Source organism: Patagioenas fasciata, chromosome 1 (genome assembly GCF_037038585.1).
Source record: "Patagioenas fasciata isolate bPatFas1 chromosome 1, bPatFas1.hap1, whole genome shotgun sequence".
Lineage (NCBI taxonomy): Eukaryota > Metazoa > Chordata > Aves > Columbiformes > Columbidae > Patagioenas > Patagioenas fasciata.
This window is the reverse complement of record NC_092520.1, coordinates 158,964,313-158,983,973: the sequence shown is the minus strand read 5'-3', so window position 1 is coordinate 158,983,973 and position 19,661 is coordinate 158,964,313. Positions and strand designations below refer to the sequence as shown.

The window sequence follows — 19,661 nt, the reverse complement described above, 5'->3', positions numbered from 1 at the left end:
GCAACGCATTAAACATTCCCTGCCTTTTTACATTTGCATTAACAGGATTACTCTGTAGGAAAACCTATATCCCCTGGTAAAGGTAAAAAATTGCTCACTGAAATGAAGATGTTCTTCCTGTAGATACAATACTTCATCTATGCAAGTATTGGCAGGAATGATTGTTATATACTCTGAATTACTCAGCATTTAATACTGTGATGCTTTGATGATGGAAGAAAGCATTAAGTGGGTATCAGAAATTTGTACAAAAACTAAAATGAAGACAGATTTATTTCACTAAGTTTTCAACTATTCAAAATGAGTCAGTAGCCAGTATAGAATTTTTTTTACTAGGTTTTTTACTTTCTGTAAAATTACTATTTCATTCTCTTTTAAGCTGATGCAGTACAAACGAAATGTAGAAAAGAGGATCCTGAAGTTATTTTTATTTAGAGCTCAAGTTGCCAATTGAGAACATCAGGAATCATGAAAAAACATTGTAGCAGTCACCAATAAATTGTAGTAAACTGCCACTCTGTCACATACCATAATTCTGAGGGCTTTCTCAAAGGCCCATGTAGGGCACGAAGAACCAATTCAATAACAAATAAAAAAGTATGAGCATGACTAGAATGTAACGAGCACAACCATTATCTTCAGATAAGATTCAGATAAAGTCATCCAATATACTTGGTATCCTTTTTCTTTCATCAAGCATCTGCTGGTTTTAATAAATGTGAGTTGTAACACTCTCTAAGCAGTATGGAAAAGACCTGCTGATGATTTCTTGTGGTAGTACCTTGCCATGAACCTGTTACATACCATCTGAAGACAATAAATGAAAATGCATGAAGGTGGTGAAAATCCAGCAGGAGCCCTCATCAAGCTTTTTATTGTGAGGATTAAGACACCAGGGAGAAACAAGGCTCTAAGAGAAAGTACAGACAGACCCTGGTTACCAGCGACACTTAAGACAAAGGGATGAGCAATGAGAACTAATGGCATGGAATCACAGAGCAGAAAAGGTCCAGATGATGAAGGTTATTCACACTCTTCCTTTCCACTGAAATCAACAGGAGTTCGAAAGTCTAAATCCTTCAGAGAAACCAGTTCTTAAAACAAAGTCTGAGGAGAAAGGCCATATTGAGCTAAACTACATAAAGATGTGCTGAACTTTTGTTTAATAAATTTTCTCTTGCTTATGAATGCTTTTGTTTCTACTTCAGCATTCCTAACAGCCTTCTCAGCAAGTCTGAAATACAAGGGATTAGGATTCACACTGGCTGCACTCAGCAGTAGCCTGCACCCACAGAATTCAGGTATCGCATGGTGGAACAGTGAAAGCTCTGTTAAATATGAACTCCCAAATTAGCATTTAAATCAACTGTAATGTGAAATTGTTTTGTATTTCCATGAATCAGACTAACCATCTGATTCTAAAATATCCACTGTTTATCTTCATTATTCCCTGTATTTAGCACTTAGATTTTGTTCTGAAAACATTTTCCTTTTCATTTATTTTGGCTGCAGCTACATTAAGCAGTTTATTGGTTTTCCTTCTGTTTGGACTTCACATTGACATTGTTACCTTCCGTCTGGGGATACATTCAGCTTCATTTAACTTGTGCAGATCTGAAATATTTCAGTAGCTTGTATACTGTGCTGATTTTTCAGTCTTGGATCCACAATGTTATTTGGAGGATAAGAGACCTTGAGAAGGTAATGCTTTGTGTTTATTCTTATCTTCTCTTCCCACCTAATATCAAAAGCAGCCAGCTGGGGATAGAGAGTTTTCATATTTCATTTTCATCTGTCTACAGCTCCCTCATTTGTAAATGAGATTAATGTCTTTTAATTAATCAACACTCTTTCAGGCTTCAGAGCAATACAAACCACTTAGGTAGGACCTCTTGAAAGCACTGTATTGAACTATATCTGCCACAGGGTTTACTGTAGCCCTAATGACAAGAATCACAGGGACCACTTCCATGCAGCTGTCTGCAGACAACGGCATGTTGCAGCATAAAGAACGGCCAGTGGGTGAATCCCACAGCAACTGTTCACGTGGCACAGGTGTCACAGCAATTGGCAATGCCTGCCCTGATAGAGATTTGTACTTCAGAGGTTGAAATGCATTCGTTCCTGGTTTCACCTCAGCTTGTCAACTGTGGTTCATGTAAGAATTGTTCCCAAGGCCAAGAAAGGAAGAATATGAATGCTGAGTTTAGTAACACTAACAGTTACTTCTGATGACAATGTTAAGGTCTGGGAAAGAGGAATACAGATTCCAAGAACTTGTGCATACCTTTATGCATAAACTCGTTCTTATAAATATCATCAAAGTTGTAAAGAATATACCTACTCATACATTACACTCATAACATCTGGCAGACAGTATCTGAAAGAAAATTCATTCCAGTAAAAGCAATTGATTTCATAGAGTTCTGCCTTCAAATAACATTTCTCTACTCAAAATCCCTGCCTGAATGAGTAGAGGTTTAATTTTATGTTTTCTGGCAGTTGAATTTCTGTCTTTGCCCATAGAAAAGATGTAGTATCACCACACTGTGACACCATTAAGTATTTGGGTGTATTTTATATCTGTTAATTCACTTTCACTACCCCTAGTCAACTCCTGGCCAACTGTAGCCAAAGGTTAATTAAAGGGATTAGTGACTTTCTGGTTCAAGTGAAATCATTTACGATGAATGGCCAGGAAGAGTAGCAACACCTGACAAAACATCTTAAGACACAGAACTCTGAAAAGTAACCAGGCCAGATTTTTCAAAAACATTGACTGCACTGATGATTACTTACATATCAGGATCTTCTAAATCCTCTGAACTAGGCACTTTTGTTGGAAGCTAATGACCTTTAAAAATTCGTACCCCTTCCCCCACATTCTTCATACAATCTTTACTCAAATGGTAAGTAATAGAAATTAATATTTCAACTTACGTATCTCGTTTGCATTGTTTTTCTCATAACTTAGAGATTTGACATTCTGTTGCTGAATTGGACAACAACAGACCGTGTCACAAGGCAAAATGTCACAGAAATTCACTTCAGGGATAGTGCTGATGGATTGCGTGCTCTGAGAAATGGTGGTTTCCCCCTGAAAAGCTAAAGGAATAATAAATAAATAAATGAACAAATGAATAAATAAATACATAAGTAAAATCATATAATTCTCACTAGTGTTGTGTGTCTATTGGCGTTTTATAATAGCAAAGAAAGTGAAAGCCTGTTTCACGTATGCAGACCAGCAGAGATACAGTACCTGGTGTAGTGGTAGTGGGCAAGAGCATAACAGAGCCTGAGGTACTGCTTATGGAGAAAAAAGAAAATAATTCATTAAGAAACAGACATCAGTGTTGTGGACCAAAACAGATTGGTCCACAATCTATTACTAATTCTAATTCATCAGCACTAATTTAACTACTTACCTGTAAATGGGCTGTTTTTCAAAACGTCTGTCATGAATGCTAAGTAAGTATAGGGTCCATATTGCCAGACCGCTGTGGAAAAAGAATTATTCTGTAGATTTACACCCATCTGTTATGTAACATAAGAAGAATAATACCTTGAGAGCACCTTGTCCACATGTAGCAATGTAAGAGTTAACTATCTGATCACTTCCCCTTTAGAGGGAAAAATTTTGACTGAATTTAATGGGTTTTAGGTCAAATACTTGTATACAGCTAAGTTCAACACAATGTTGTCTGTTATCCACTGTAAACAGAATCACAATACCAGTTCAAAGTAGTCAGTTCACAGGGAGACTGTAAGCCACAAGTTTTGGGACTGGAAACAGAAAATGGCTATCTCAAAAGCCCAGAGCATAGTTTCCTTTCCACAAGTCCGATGTCACAAGTTAAACTTTCAGAGTGACAGGACTGCCCACCACATTAGCATCAAGTCTAGCTTAATTTCACTCTCTACATCAGCAGTTGTACTTAGGCACAGAGTGATTACACAAAACATGCAGAGTCTCACAAGTCCAGCTTTGGACCTGTAGCACAAGCCCCTGAGATACATTCAAGGTGTGCCATAGATTGTGGCACAAAGAGAGATTGGTTGTGTGTGCACCACACGAGTATCCCACTTTTCTAAAATGAATTCAACTTTACAATGTCACCAGGCACATTCACTGTGAATTTTAACATGTTGTGTTCTTTGAGTAGGAAGGGAGAGAAGAAGAAAAAAATTGCAAGTTTCTTTCTCGTAAGTAGTAAGGAGAAGGAAGAAACAAGTCAACTTGTTGATAATTAATTGTTACCATAGTGCCATAAGAGTGAGCAAAGCTATTATAGTCACCCGGAAAATCTTCTTCCTGCTTGACAAACAAACCTAGGGAAAAACAAACAAACAAAAAGTTTGGTTAATTTAAGTGGCACATAACTAAGCCGTTACTAGTATATTAAGAAATACTAAAGTTAACCTTGTTTCTTTCAGAGGAACCATACAAATAATCCTTATGTAGAATTCAACATCTAAAGAGAAAAACTTAAGTAATGAAATGCTCCCTAAAACTATGAATCCACTACACACTGTTGATAGTCTGAGGACAGACACATTCCACAGGAGGAAAGGATGGGTAAAAATAACAGCTTCTTCTCTCTTCTCTTTCTCTCCTCCCCTTCCCACAATTTTTCATACTCCTGACGTATTTCAAAATCAATTTATGAACTCAATAAGCAGTGGCCAGAACTAAAAGATGAGCAGCTTTCAGTATACACTCAGATCATGTTAAACCAAGGTTGGTGTGAATAGAGAAGAAAGGTACTTCCCAAACAAGTAGGGTGATCTTAGTTGATGGAGTGTTTGCTTGTCATTGTGGAATAAGGAACATTTGATCTATTATTTTTCCTTGCTCTTTGGCACTGTCAAAAGCAAGGTAGCCAAATGACCGTTGGTTCATCTTAAAGAACTAGACTTAGAAGTCTAGGAAGACCATCTTGAAAGAGGTCAATATATTGTCTAACTCATTCAGTCTCTGTGAAAAGGGGTCTCCTCTTTCTATACAAGGATATGGGCAAGAGAAAGTCCTTCAGCAATAGCACTGACATCCTACCCAGGCCTTAACCAACTGAAAGACAGCTTTATCCAGTACAAAACAGGAGATGCAAAATGCAAATCACAGACAAAGACTCATCCAAAGAAGAAAGGTGAAGAATAATTATCACTGTGAAGACTTCCAAATCAAAACAAGTATTTCTGGGTAAGGCTGCAATGCACCATGTGGGCTCACCTACAGGCTCAACAATTCTCTCCTGTTGAAGTCTCCTCCTTCACATCATTACACAGCATGGATCTAGTCTCACACACACAATGTATAGGCAAGAAGTGGAAGTGTCTTGTGCATTTTCTGTCTCAGTACAGTTATTTTTGAAGATTCTGGCATTACACTAAATAATATTCTGGCTAAGGAATTTGAGTCTATATTTAGAAACCTGAAAGCTTTCACGGAGATGTCAGCACTTACAAAAACTCTCTCAAAGGCGTATTTCATATATTTAATTTTACTCACCTTGCTGGATTTTAATGGTACTGATTTTTTTGATGTCAGAAGACTAGTAGCTCGACTATACCTGCTGTAAGAGACAAGATCCCTTTAACATTCAAATACTTCAGCAACTAATAAGTGAAAAAGAGACATTTTCAACAGGGTGTAAATGTCACTTGCTTTTTCAGTTTCAACATTTTATAAGAAAAAGCAGAACTGTCATGAGATTCATTTTCAAGAACAAAAGCCTCTGGTTAACTCATTCAGGTGAACACTATTAAATTTGATTTCAAAGAAAACTTGGGGAAATGGTTTAGAAATAGTAAGTGACCATCGCTTCCACTGAAGCAATAATGAAGGTTCTTTCTTGCAGGAGAAGCTGTGCAGATTTCTCTTAGCAGCAATTTCCAAGCTCCAGGGCTGTAACTGGACATAATCTATCCTTGCTTTATGCAACTGAAACAATTACAAAAATTACTGCAATCTATAGCCATTTCAAATATTTGTCAGCAAATTAAAAAAAAAAATATGTGAAATTTACAAATTTTGCACAACTTAAATTCTGGAAATGAGCTGAACTCCTATGTCAAGCAAATTCAATTTTCATTTTTACCACAGACACCACTTTAGCAATTTCTGTGACAACTGTCAAAGAACATTCCAGATAGGTACCTGGCTTTGCTCTCTTCACTGACTGTTGACTTTAAACTGCTCATCCGTTTCAGCCTGGCCAGTTTCCTATTCCACTGTTCCAATTCTTCTATTCTGACTTCAAGATTATTCGTTAGTTTACAAAGCTGTTTTACAGCACCAACATTCTCCATAAAGATCTGATCCTGAGAAATGAAAACAATGACAAAAATAAATACAGTATATTCATCAATCAGATGTAACAAATAGTAATGAGTACAGAATTCACCTATGTAAGGACACATTGAATTTTTGAAATGCAAACATGTTATCACACTGTAGGAGGGATGCACTTATGACTACAAAACCATTTTGCTAGATTGTAAAAATCACTTCTGTTCAATTTGCAGTAAATCAAAAATGAGGGCTCACAGAAGAACTTGAATATGCTAAAGGACTTTTTAGGCCAAGAATTTAAACCATATTTTGCCTTGATACTGCATTGAATTTTAAACCTTAACACTGTCACAACCAGCCTCTACTATTTGTTTTCCAATGCTGGAGCTGAACATAGATTTCAGAAATCCTTAGCAAAATGTAGATACAATAATTCACCGACAGGACTGACTAACTTGGCTCAGACAAGGCAGAGTTGCTGCCCATGTTGTACACACAACGTGAATCACACCGGAATCAGCATGACAGGGAAAGAGCCAAAGCAAATGTCAAGCTGTGATGGGATGGTATTTTTTTCACCCCTTCAACCTCTCCAGCCTCTTACAGGAGTCCTGTAAGTTCTAATACCATGATCAACTAACACCTTCCATTTGCTCCTTCTGATTATTTTACCCAGGAAAAGCCTTCTATTCTTCTGCCCCCTCTCATCATCTAGGTATCGATCTGCTGCTGCAAAATCCCTCAGTACAACCTTCCAGGTAACCAGTATTTCATCTATTTCTGAGCCAAAATTGGTTACTTATCCACTGTGGGCACACAGTAACAGCGTACTTTCTTTGCTGTATTTGAAAAAATGGTTTTCTCATACTAATGTACAACCAGACTGATGCCATTAAACCTTGGGTGAAGCTGTTACTGCAGTTACTGTTGCTAAGTGTTCTAGTCTAGTCAAGTCATGCAGAAGTAAGGCAAAAGTGGAGTTTTGTCTTTCACGTTGTAAATACTACACATCTTTCATTTAAAGGTGAGTGCATTCCACAAAACCAGACAGTATTTTGTATAAAAAAAAAAAAACGGAGCACAGGTATCAGTGGTAAGCTGCAAACCTCTCTACTGCCAGGAGGCCAACAACCTGTTTAACTAAAAAGTGACTTCAAAATAACCTCCTTTACCTAGAACTGTGAAATCACTTATGTAGTCACTTGTCCTCATATCAATGATATGTAGCAGCTGCCCTTTCCAGTCTTTTCAAATCATGCATGAATCTCTTCTGGGTGACTTCAACTAGCTGAGAAAATGGCTCATCTGGCAAAATGAAGGAATACTTTCTTTGGGGAAAAACGGACTGATGAGAGTTTTACTGCCTCACTGATGACAAAGTGCTGGGCACAGTGAGGTTGAGAAGAAAGATTCTTGTCCCAAAAAAACCAATTTTCACACAGGTGAGCCATTTCTCTAGAATGTAGAAGAACCTGGTTCAAATGTTTAAGGCAACCAACTGATTTTACAGAGTTCAACAACAGGTAACTAATAGACACAACCAAACCAGCCAATATCTTGCTCATCTGGAACTAAGCTTGGAATATGAAATACTGAAGTTCAAGGCATCATCACCTGCCTAACTGTAAGCAAATATATTAAATACTGTCCAGTTACTACTCAAGGTGCTGAGCTAGTCTGGAGTTGGTAGCTGCAGATACTTAAAACAGATGTTCCACATAGGACATCAGATGTTCCAAGACTATGAATTCAATACACATCTTAACCTTTAGACATAGATATCTCCTGCCCTGTCTCCCCAAAGGTCACAGAATTGACATTCACATGCTCTGCCAAGGGTGTTAGAATAAAGGAGAAAGCACAGGTTGCACTGCAGTGATTTACCTAACCAAATTAAAACAATATCAAAGTGTTTGTGAAATTATCTCAGACCTAGCCAGGCAGTCAAGAAAAAGCTAGGCAGTATATGAGCCATTGCTCTAACAACTCGTTTCTGCTTGGGCCGCATCTACATCACCCTGTGGGGTGCAGCGGACTTTCTCAATTTGCCAGGTCACGTCCCTGGAGCACACCCAGGCAAGTGTCATCCAGAAACCCAGACTACAGAGGAGAAGGAGAACACAATGGGCTCAACCAGCAGTGCTGTGAGGCACTGTTACAAACAGTACTATGTGTGATACTTCAGCAAAGAGAAATTTCCATTAGATACATTTTGCAGCATTTTTTTCCATCAAATCAAAAGCTCAGCTGTCCTACCTAAAGCTTCTTCCAGAAAAAAAAAACTGGCTACACCAAAAGTGTTTATGGGGGAGGCTCAAAAATGAAAATGATGCTGCAGCTGCTGAAAAATATAACAGGAAGGGCTAAAGGGCAAAATGAACCTCATGTCACCGTCTAACACTACTGCTCTTCTTTGAGCATCTGCAAATCAGCTATAGGCTGGAACTCTAACCAAATACAGCAAATTTTCTAAAAGTCTCCTTTTCAACAGTACCTATAGAAAATGCTCTTTCCACAGCTTTATTCAAAGTGTCTTATTCATCCTTTCTTTACATGGAATACAGCCTAGCTGATTTAAGCTATGATTTTAACTTATTTGTAGCCTATCAAAAGAAGACAAATGAAACGCAATATTTTTTATAAATATTTTCTCCAAGTTTGGTGGCTTAAACTTGTGTTTTCTATAGAAAAATGAAAAAATGCATGATTGTAATGAATAGAGTAAGGAAGTTTTTATTTAACAAATAGAGTGCCATCGTTGCTTAATTGACATCTGGAATACTTAATTAACTTAAACACTTAAACACAAAAGAATGTTTTGGACTCGTGTGTTGGACTAATCCTATGAAATTATTATCCACCTTAATTCAGCAAAGTGAGGATTTTTTTCCTTTTTTTTAATTGTATGTTTATTTATTATTCTAACAATATTTTAATGTAAATACATTTGTCATTAAAAGATTCTGCTATTTACTAATACTCGGCTGTTCAGTGTTTCTCAATTATTTGCCAAACGCTATTTTTGTAAACACATGTGCAGGCTGACACCTTTGTATAAAGCATAGTGTGTGTTTATAGCTCCATATACAAAAGGGGCAGTCTAAATACACACCTCCACTTTCTCTCTCAAGACCGTACCTTGTCAACCATGAGGAAGTTTTCTATTTTTTCTCCGTCATCACAAGCAACATCTCCAACTTCTCTAACAGCTTGAGGTAAAAGCTCCTTGACTTCCTGGGCTATTATTCCTGTTCACAAGATAACAAAAACTGAAGTCAGGAAACACAGTGGCATATCATTGACCATGGTTTTGTGCTTTGAATTGCCCATCCTAAAAGCTAAAGCTTTGGGCAAACATGACCTAGAATTTCTCTGTGGTAGGAAAATCCAGGATTTCACTTTTTTTTTTCCCTCCCCCCACCATTCCACAGAAAACAAACAGAAACCTTTAGAATTCCTATTTCTCTGCAATAAGAACAAAACTGTTTGTGCTGACAAACTTCATTCTCATTAAACCTCTGGAAAAAATTACCCATCTTTAAAAAACGAAATAGAAGTTGGAAAATTACCAGAAATACTTAATTTTGGCATTTTTATATCACAAGAGAAACACAGCAATGTGCGAAATTGTAGTACCCTGAGAAATGAAGATGAAATAGTGTGCTGTTAAAAGGCACTATGGCACAGTAAGCAACAGTGGAAGTAAATGAAAAATAGGGACAGAGCTGACTGAATACCTGTTTCATGGGTGTTTTTTATTCCCATAACAGATGCAAATTCAGGCTTGTAGTCATACTCCACCAGCCTCATTTGTGTTATTCTCCTCAACTGCTCGTTCGTATCAACCTAGTTGGACAAATACCAAGATTCACATGTTGAAACAGTAATAATGTCATGGCATCTAGGACTTCACTGAGATAGCAACAAGCCTGAAATGGCCACATGGTCAGTCTTCACAATGATAAATAGAGATGATCTTTCCATTCTCCCTTAGCAGAGTGCTATTTGTATTTGTATTGCCAGCTACCCTTCAGTCTGTTATCTCCCATTTACACAGATATCCCCAGTTTCTACACTCAGCTTCTTCCAGTGTCTGTAGATGATGGCTCTATGGAGCACAGCAGTACACCCCATTTCTTTAGGCCACATTTCAGCACACCCAGGGTAAAGGAGCTGCTTCACTTGTCAGAACAATAATCTACACGTGTGCTGTGGTGCAAACATAAATGCCCTAAATACTCCACAGCCCTCACCTCCCGGATATTCTGTTTTGCTCGGCTGTCAGATGGATGCATGACTCTGCCCATAACTTTTGCATTTCCACAGACAACCAGTGCTTCATCTGGTGCATCTGTGTTAATTCCTACTCGACCATGATAGACTGTCGTCTCTGGAACATGTCCTCGCTGCCACAGTACATCACTGTCATTCTCAAACTGCCCTGGGTTAGATGCCTAGAAGAAAAAAAAAAACCTTTAAAGATATAGTATAGCATGGGTGCATTGTAGCTTAATCTAAAATTAAATTATGAATCTTTGACACTTAAATTGTATTCAAGAGCTTTTCTGATGCACCAACAGAAAAAACAACAGAGCAGAGTCACTTCTAAGCATTGCTGCTCACACCGCATTGGCCTCATTGCCTTTTCCCTTGAATTCTACTTCAGTATCACATTAAGCTAAATTTTCAATGTCCAAAGCATTTCAAATTTTAACTTTGACATTATGCCACATAACCATTCTTTATGTGGCAGCAAATTTTAGCTGAGGCTGGAAATCAGAAAAGAGCAAACAAGGCAGGGATTAAACATATGTGGCTCATAAATTCCTCTGTAATGTTTTGAATTAACGTATATTATCAATTTCATGCCAAGGAAACAGGGTCCTTCAAAGAACACAAATAAAACTAGAGAGTGTGTAGAATTAGAAAAGGCATTTCATGTCAATAATTAATCGTGGCTTGTTTAGGTTAAAAAACAAAACAAAGAAAGAAAACAAACAAACAAACAAAAAAAAAACCAAACAAGCAAATCCCAAACTTTTAAAAAGCCAGGCTTCTACAAGGCTTTGTCACCTGCAAGACAAGGTGCTGTGTATTTGTCACTGTCACAATTAGAGCATGATCTGATATGCCAGACAACCACTACTCAGCTGGCAGTTTTGTTATGTGATATGTGGGTGAATAAAGGGCCAGAACATGAGTTGCTTTCTCTCACGGTGCGTTTACACAACTTTGCCACTGCTGTACCCTGCCACTGAAGCCCTGTCAGATATCTGGCAAATTACTTTGTTTTCTTTCCAGCTTTCCTGCTGATATTTTCACTACTTCAAATCACAGCCTCTTTATCCTTCTGCTTTTCTGCCTTCTATTTTCATTGTCTGGAATAGAAGTCAGGTTTGCAAAATCTCATTCCCTAGATTCCTATTACAAAACTGTCTCACACAGATCAGAGGAGCTGTCTTCATCGAAATTTAAAAGAATCTAAAATTAAAATGGTAGAAAAATGTAGATTTCTAAATCTCTCATAAAAACGTATCCCATATAAGTTAACAATAATCGAAGGATGAGTCAAATGTGAAAATTCAACAACTTTCCCAAATGAGTAAAGAGATGACATCTGTAATACTGCTACATGCAGAAATAGAAATCCAGACAAAAACAATATTGTGAAAAACAATGGATAAAAGAAGAAAATAACCAAAATATGCAGGGATGACACAAACACAATGCATCAATGTCCTGAAACAGAACAAGCCACAACAACAGCCAGGATGATAAAACTTCTCAGTGGGGCGGAAGAGTACTGAACTCCAAATATCGCTTTCAAAGCCCTTTCACAGCTCTACCCAGAAAGGAGCTCTCAGCCATATTGCCCTGCAAAAACAGGGTTTATGGCACAAGAGGACACAAAGTTATGTTCCAGACAAAAAAAAGAAACCAGGACTGAAACTCTGAAAGCCCTCATCTTCCTTTGGTAGTCCACACGCACTAGGGATTTGCACTTTTGCTCTCTCCAAACCCTAATGCTAAGCCAGGCTGTAATCATAAGCCTATGCAGATGATGTGCCACCAAAAAGGACTCTAACAATAGCCTGCAAAAAATTATGCTGGAACTAAAAGCTTTTGATGGTCCTGATAATTAAAGGATAACAACATATTCATACAATATGCAACTATATTTGTTTTTCCTCAAGCTTTTTGATTCAATGGTAATTTTTATGATCAAGCATCACTTCCACATAGTCTCCCATGAATATCAAAACAGTAAATATATTTCACATGAAAGAAATATAAATTTCTACCTACCCTCACAATGATCTTTTCAGAGACATTTGCAGTCAGTAGGTAGAATTGGTCCTGAGAGACAGCATACAGTCCAACTACCAGCATGAAGTATCTAATTTGAGATTGATTTAACAAGACAATAACTGAAATAATGTCTTCTCACAGAAGAAAAAAAAAATTATTTTTTTTTAAATGCAACTACTGGTACATAAAAATATACCCAGAACATTTTAAAAATATATTTATGTTACAATGTGAAAGACAAAAGGTTTCTTCACTCTCAAACAATATGCTCTTTCAATCACCACGATCCCTGAAAATGAATGAAGATTGCAGTAATTTTGACAAATTTAAGTAATGAAGACTGAGAGATGAAGACCATCCCTTCCCTAGAAGAAATTATCATTATTTGGCTTTTTAGCTTCCTGGTTTCATCAGCCAACATTCTGGTTATGATTTCCAGAAACAGTCTCTAACCAGGAGGACGAGGAATTTTATTTATTCTTACATCATTCTGTGACTCTAAAAGAGAGGTCTTTAAGCAGATATCAAGTATCACAGAATTTGAAATTTAAAAAATCACAGACTTTGGCAATGCTGAGATTTTTCACAAACATCAGCTCCATTCTAGAGCAGACCTTCTCTTTTCCAGTTCACACACTGGCCAACTAGGTACCACAATACCTCTGGTCAGGATTAGGTTTCCCCTTTTTTCTCATATTGTTTGCTGTTGTTTCACCGAAATGCAACCTTCCCAGTGTTACTTTAGTTATCTGGTCCCCTGGTAGGTCAACTCTAAAATAGAAAAGGAAACAAGATCAGGGAAACAAGCATTTGGAGATCAAGACAGATTTCCTCAAACTCATTAACACAGTTTTGAGAAAAACTGACAAATGGAAAAACAGCAGAACCCCAGTAAAAATGCAGTAAACCTGGTTTATAAAAATGTACAAAAACCACAGTAACTACACCAAGGAGATAAACAAAGAGGATACAGCAGCAGCAGTGGAAAACTGTTGTTAGTCATAGGGGTCTTGTTTGTATACATTCTTAAACATAATAAAACTGTATGTGTTCCATATAATGGGTATATTTTGCTTGCCAAGGGTAACATTGCTAATTATTGGATCTGAATTTCCACATTAGAATAGATAAATTTCACTACTTGTCCTATTTTTGACGTGCACATAATTCATATGTCTGAAAGTACAAAATATACACCTAGATCTCAAATACATAGTGGCACTGCTCCTGTTAGTGATAAATCAGATGGAGAAAATAACAGTCCACCAACTGCATTCTCCTCTGGTATAAATGAAAACTACACCATTATCACCCACAAAACTATTCAAACTCAGAATTTATTCTTCAGTACGCAAAAGGAAGAAAAGTGCCATGATAGACGTAATTTAGTGAAAATTGAACTTGACACTGTCTTACTTTTTTTTTGGTTTAAGTCTTATTTAATTATTTATAGAGAACACGACAGCTCCAACAGAAGACATTTATGCCAGAAGAGCAAACACAGATGCTGCCAGTGAGTTAAGCTGCAGAGAGTTCCAGGGAGAAGCTGCATGGATGTTTCTCTCCCTTAAAAGCACTGCAAATATGTCTCATGGCCATGTAGAAAAGGAACATTACTGACATTTCTCAAGATGGGAAATGCATCTGCCATACAGTTCTAAACACCATACAACAGTCTTGCTAGCTAAATCTAAATATTTTGGATAGGCATACCTTACACATTTGTAAAGCTGACAAATTTTTTCCTTAATGAAGGGGCACTATGTATATGTTACTATTGTGATTCCGTGTGCACACCCAGAATAGAATTTGGATAAAGATTAGAAGACTGGCTTAGACCTACTCTAAGTTTCCAAGAAAACAACTACTTCACATTTCCAACCAATCAAGTATTGAATGAAAATGGAATAAACTTCTCAAAATACTTACTTAACAGGATGGAAAGTTTTTTTGCTTCGATCTGACTGAGACTGTTCAATAGCAATCGTTTGATTTGGAGTTTCCACCTATAAAGAAAAAAGTTTTCAAAAATAACAAGAATATTAGGTTTTCAAAGAGAGAAAATTTGCAATAGACATGAAAAGGCAAGTTGTTCCTCAAACAGTGAAATCTCTCTCATTTCTCATGGAACCGTAGAGAAAGTAATATGAGAAATGACTCCTGATCAGCTGACACCTGAGACTGTTGTGTTCTAGCTGGTCTGAAGCCCCTGTGGACGTAGTTTGAATGAAAAGAAAAGAGTCATGCATTAATTTACAAAAGAAAAATTGCTTTCTGACTCTAGACTGTTACTGGCTCACTCTATCCCAAAGCATAAACATAGATATTTAACACGAGATTTTAACCTATGCAACGTAATTCCATATGTTATTGTAATGTAAATTCCTATACCTTTCTTGAATGGTACCAAGCAGCACTTTGCTTCAGATGGAAACAGATGACAGTAATATTCATTAATTTCTTCTGTATTAGAATGCATTAAGCACAACTCATAGTAACTGCCTTGTAAAATAACTACATCACTGAATTTTGATAGCAACTAAGAAGCCTGGTAAAATCTTTCAGAAAGATTGAAATTTCCCACTCTTTCTCTATATGTAAGTTCTCTATATGTAGACCCACATTGGCTGGGAATAATTTGGTTCTTAAAACAAAAATGGAAAACCCAGCAAGAAGAAACAGAGAAATTGTGTTGATTTTCCTTTATTTTGTGAATAATTTTGTCCAATGGCTAAACTGGCCACCTGCACACCAGCCGACACCCCTACACTGCCCAGAGGAAACAAAATTTCAGCCAAAGAGAGGGAAGTTAGTGAAACTGTGGCAAACAGGCAAACATGACATCTTTCAGCATATATCAGCACAAGCATCCGTAAAACACGGAGAGTTTTTTGCAAGAGTTCCCCCCAGAAGTTACTAGGAACATCAAAGAGTTCTCTTTTGTCAGTTCTTGGTCAAAAATTGCTAAGAAAATCGTTCATTTCAATTATTTACCCTCTTCTATAGAAAATTACATACTAACTTATTAAAAGTAATAAGTACAAAGAAGATAAATACTTGCCTTTATTCCAAAAGCTTTCAAGTAAAACTTTTCTATTAGTTTTCTCCCCAGCTGAGTGTTTACATATTTTGGATGTCCAGTGACTCTAATATGGACTGTGATTTGGAAATGATTCTTCTTCTGGCACACAAAGGCATCATCTGTTGTTGAAAAATTAAATCCTTTATCTGTGACAATGTGACATCCTATAGTGGGTCTACAAAAATAAGAAGGAAGAATAGCAACTTTAACTACAGGGATATTCAAGTGACATCTTCAATTCCTATTTTTTTTTTTTGTGGTCTGGAAATTGATCTGATTTTTACTGATGAAACAGGAGCTGAAATACATCTTTACAATCACCGGTTCTACTGGTATTTTCTTCTTAGGCTCTTAGAAGTGTAAAAATGAAAATGCATATGAAGCATACTCTAATTCTAGGCTGACACATGAAAAGTTTGAAAACCAGAGGTGGGGAAGCTCACAGAGTCCTCGCTTACAAATCTATACAGGAACTCTGTGCACCCAAAATCACAACCAAACCTTTTAGTGTATCCAAGCATTCATTATAACATCACTATGAACAACAGAGCTGAACGAGCGCTGCAGACAACAACGTGCTAATGAGCCAGCCAGACTCCCTGGCTTGGTCCCCAATTCCCACACCAAGTGCCTCTGCAGAAGCTGATGGGATTCAACTAAGGCTTTACTCAAACTCAAAGAAAAGCTATCGATACTGACCCTCTAGCCAGATGAGTAAGAAATTCTCATTTATAATATAATGCTGTCCATCCTTCCCCAACTAAGCAAACCCCACTCTGTTTATTCAAAGGGCTAATTTGTCACCCAGACAAAATGAGTATTCTGTCCTTATGATTCACAGCAAACAAGGAAAGGTATCTAAAGGTTTTTCTAAAAGAGCCAATGAACTGTCCATCCCAACAATGTTTCAAGTCCTCTGATTTAAGTGATGGATAATTCTGAAATAATAGAACTGCATGGCAAGATTCTCTTATATGGGCACTGGCTTTTCTTACTAATGAAAGTTCGATGATGTTGATCTCCTCTGATGCTACTGAGAACCTCCTTAACACAACTACTGAAGATGGCTCTTCAGAACTCATCCATTTATTTGCACTTTATTAGCTGGAAAAATCAAAATGTACAGACTTTACAAGAAACATACACACTTCACTATCTTTTTAGAAATTACAAATAAAAGGCCCCTTTCAAATAATCGCTGATTATCTGACACAGGGAACGAAGAGAAAACTACTTCAAAACTTCTAAGTCATAGGTTAATCCATATTTAAAATGATCATGAAGTGTCTGCCATATCCTCAAACCATCGTTATTAAAGAAGAAAACTTTTTCAGTTTCTTCCTACAACTTTTAATTATTTTTATTTATGTAGGAAATGTATGTGTTTCATAGTAGGGAAAGGAGTCATTTTTCAGATTTAGCTGTGAAGCAAGTTCCTTAGCTGACATTCTTAAAGCAATTTCAGAATATTTGCTAACAGGCTGGCAAGCAGATTGGGAAGCAAAAGTACAAATTCTAATTTCTCCAAGTTGAATTGTTTGGAACAATGACTTCCAAAGAGGAATTACATGTTTATAATTTTCTGAGTATGCTATTTACAGTAATTAAAAGCAAATACATGTTTTCATTTGATTGCACAAAGAATGGTCAGTCTTACCAAACAGTACAGTAAATCTTGGAAGAACTTTTAGGTAGCAAAGGATATCCCTGTCACACAAGCATCCCTGCTAGAAATACACTTAGCAACTTTTTCTAATGAATCTGTCTCACCTAACAGCATTTTGTTGTGAAAATGAAATAATCAAAAGTTTTAAATGGTGGATGAATAAAATGGAAAATAATAATTAACCTGAGAAATACCCTTAAAGCGGGCACAGCAATTTCAAGGTACGGGACCAATCCATCCCCACTGAGCACTGATAAGCACATGACTCCTTTGAGTCTAACAAAATACAGGATCACTGCTCAGAAAATCCATGTACTCTGCCATAATTAAAGGGCATCTTGGAACAAAGGCACTGCCATTGGCCTTGCTTAAAACTAACACTGACTTCCTCTGCAAATAATATCTCAATCCCCTTCCACAGTAATGGTAACGGTACACAGTATTTGGATGCTTATATTTGGATACTTTAATGCTCAGCGTAACATTGTCTTTGTTGACACAAGCCACCAAGAAATATGAGTCTGGAACTTGAATTTTAAATGTATGGGAACCAACGAGTAATTGGGTAGCAGCAGGAGTGCAATCTCTCGCTGTCAACTCACAGCGCTCATGTAGTTGTTGACTAAACGTGTAACAGGAGTCAGAAGCTGTTTCTATTTGGACTGACAATTCACATCACAAACACAGCTGATGGTTTCTTGGCCCATCCAGCTCCCAAGAAAGAGTTAGGTATAGGACACTAAGCTGTCTGCTCTCTTGCCACGTCCATAACTTAGGAGAAAGGTTGTGTGGGACATAGTAAGATGCATATTGCCCCTGTCACTGTGCACAACCAGGGAACGTCAGTGTCCAGCAATGACACTGATACACTCCAAACTCCCAGGAATGCTCTTAGCAGGTTGGGCTAGAGGAAAATTCAAGTTTACTATGCTATTTAAGTCTTGTGGAGATGGTGAGAAATTGTTTGTACCAATCCTGGCAAACTGATCAGGTACTGTAAAAGATACATCTTTAAAAGGGCTCATTCACTAAATATTAGAATGGAGAAAACCAGGGATGTAAAGGTATGACCTTTCCCAGATCGTGTGGGCAAAAAAAAATTATTTACGGTTCTCATTTATACAGGAAAACCCTAAATCTTGGACTGAACAGTTGCACATCATACATATTTGTCTATAGTTATTAAGACTTAGGTTATATGAGCCTAGAAGGTATTTTCTATTTCCATTTTTCTTTAATGTTTTAGGCCATTAGAGGGAAAGGTGCCATATACTCAGCAATTACTTGCCCCAATGTTCTTGGCAAAAAATAACAGGTATTTTAAGTTAAACTCATTTTTTCTTTTGCCCCTAAATCCCTGAAAGGAAATCAGAAAACTTGGCATGAATTTCAAGCAGTGTTTAAAGTTCTGCTTATCTGATGCCTCTGCCTGCTATACCTCCTTCTCCATCCTCATTTTCAGTAAGAACAAGGGATGCTCAATGTATAATTTATTCCTACAGAAGTATATTAGCAGCAAAAACACCCCAAGAAACCATTTTTTTCCAAGTGCAAACGTCAGTGCTTACAGTTTTTCATAATTAGAGTTAAATAAGCTGTTCCACTGAGAAGTTTGATAAGGTTGCCATGTTAGAGCTTGACAGCATTTTTCCAAAGCTGCATTCTGTCCATCACTGTCATATTCTTGCACTTCAGCAGCACAGTCCTTAACAGTTTCTGTAGAGAGATAGTAACAATTCAGTTATTACTTCTGTGAATGGCCAAAAATCTTGCATAAGCATTTTTATAAATATATTTTTATATATACTTACAGATAAAGCACGAATATATTGCATATATATTTAAACCTGATTGTCCTTTACAGTTACTCCAAAAGATAGCGTTATATTCCCTTGCTCTAGAAAACAAACCTTTCAGTTTTCCCGATTTGCAAAATATTACACAAGAAGCACTTCCTATTTTTATTCTCTCCAAAAGGATGGATAGTTTCCTTTGGGGAAAAAAAAGAAGAATGGAAAGCAAAGCATTTTACTGTAAATTTGCAACACTGCAAGAAGCAACTAAGCAAAATAATTACATACGTTTCCCGTTCTCTCTACTAGAGGTTTAAACTGAGTATACTCTTAACTCAGTGCAACAGGTACTTAATTCAAGAGCAGGAGGCACAGTTTTCCAATAGCAAGCACATCCACCACTGCCTCTGGTTGATGGTTTAATGCTTTCTGACTGTACATTACAGCAGTCTGAGATAGACTGGGTCAGACATAATTCTCTGAAATATTAAACATTTTATGAAAATGGAGGAGAAT

The 19,661-nt window shown here is 37.1% G+C and overlaps 1 protein-coding gene across 4 annotated transcripts in view; it reads right to left on the bottom strand.

Moving 5' to 3' along the window:
• Positions 1 to 19,661, bottom strand: part of MYRFL (myelin regulatory factor like) — a 46,472-nt gene that overhangs the window by 9,052 nt on the left and 17,759 nt on the right. Inside the window, exons 6-20 of one of the 4 annotated variants that reach the window (XM_071799112.1) lie at positions 18,921 to 19,068; positions 15,666 to 15,861; positions 14,534 to 14,610; positions 13,265 to 13,375; positions 12,602 to 12,692; positions 10,549 to 10,749; positions 10,033 to 10,141; positions 9,434 to 9,543; positions 6,161 to 6,324; positions 5,513 to 5,576; positions 4,262 to 4,332; positions 3,429 to 3,500; positions 3,263 to 3,309; positions 2,941 to 3,105; positions 810 to 910 (exon numbers count right to left, since the gene is read on the bottom strand). In XM_071799112.1, coding sequence (XP_071655213.1) covers positions 885 to 910; positions 2,941 to 3,105; positions 3,263 to 3,309; positions 3,429 to 3,500; positions 4,262 to 4,332; positions 5,513 to 5,576; positions 6,161 to 6,324; positions 9,434 to 9,543; positions 10,033 to 10,141; positions 10,549 to 10,749; positions 12,602 to 12,692; positions 13,265 to 13,375; positions 14,534 to 14,610; positions 15,666 to 15,861; positions 18,921 to 19,068 — 1,652 coding nt within the window. In that variant the 3' untranslated portion in view covers positions 810 to 884. Of the gene's footprint in view, positions 1 to 809; positions 911 to 930; positions 1,759 to 2,940; positions 3,106 to 3,262; positions 3,310 to 3,428; positions 3,501 to 4,261; positions 4,333 to 5,512; positions 5,577 to 6,160; positions 6,325 to 9,433; positions 9,544 to 10,032; positions 10,142 to 10,548; positions 10,750 to 12,601; positions 12,693 to 13,264; positions 13,376 to 14,533; positions 14,611 to 15,665; positions 15,862 to 18,920; positions 19,069 to 19,661 lie in introns of those variants that run through there. The other 3 variants (XM_071799123.1, XM_065857361.2, XM_071799100.1) reach the window with 3 other exon arrangements.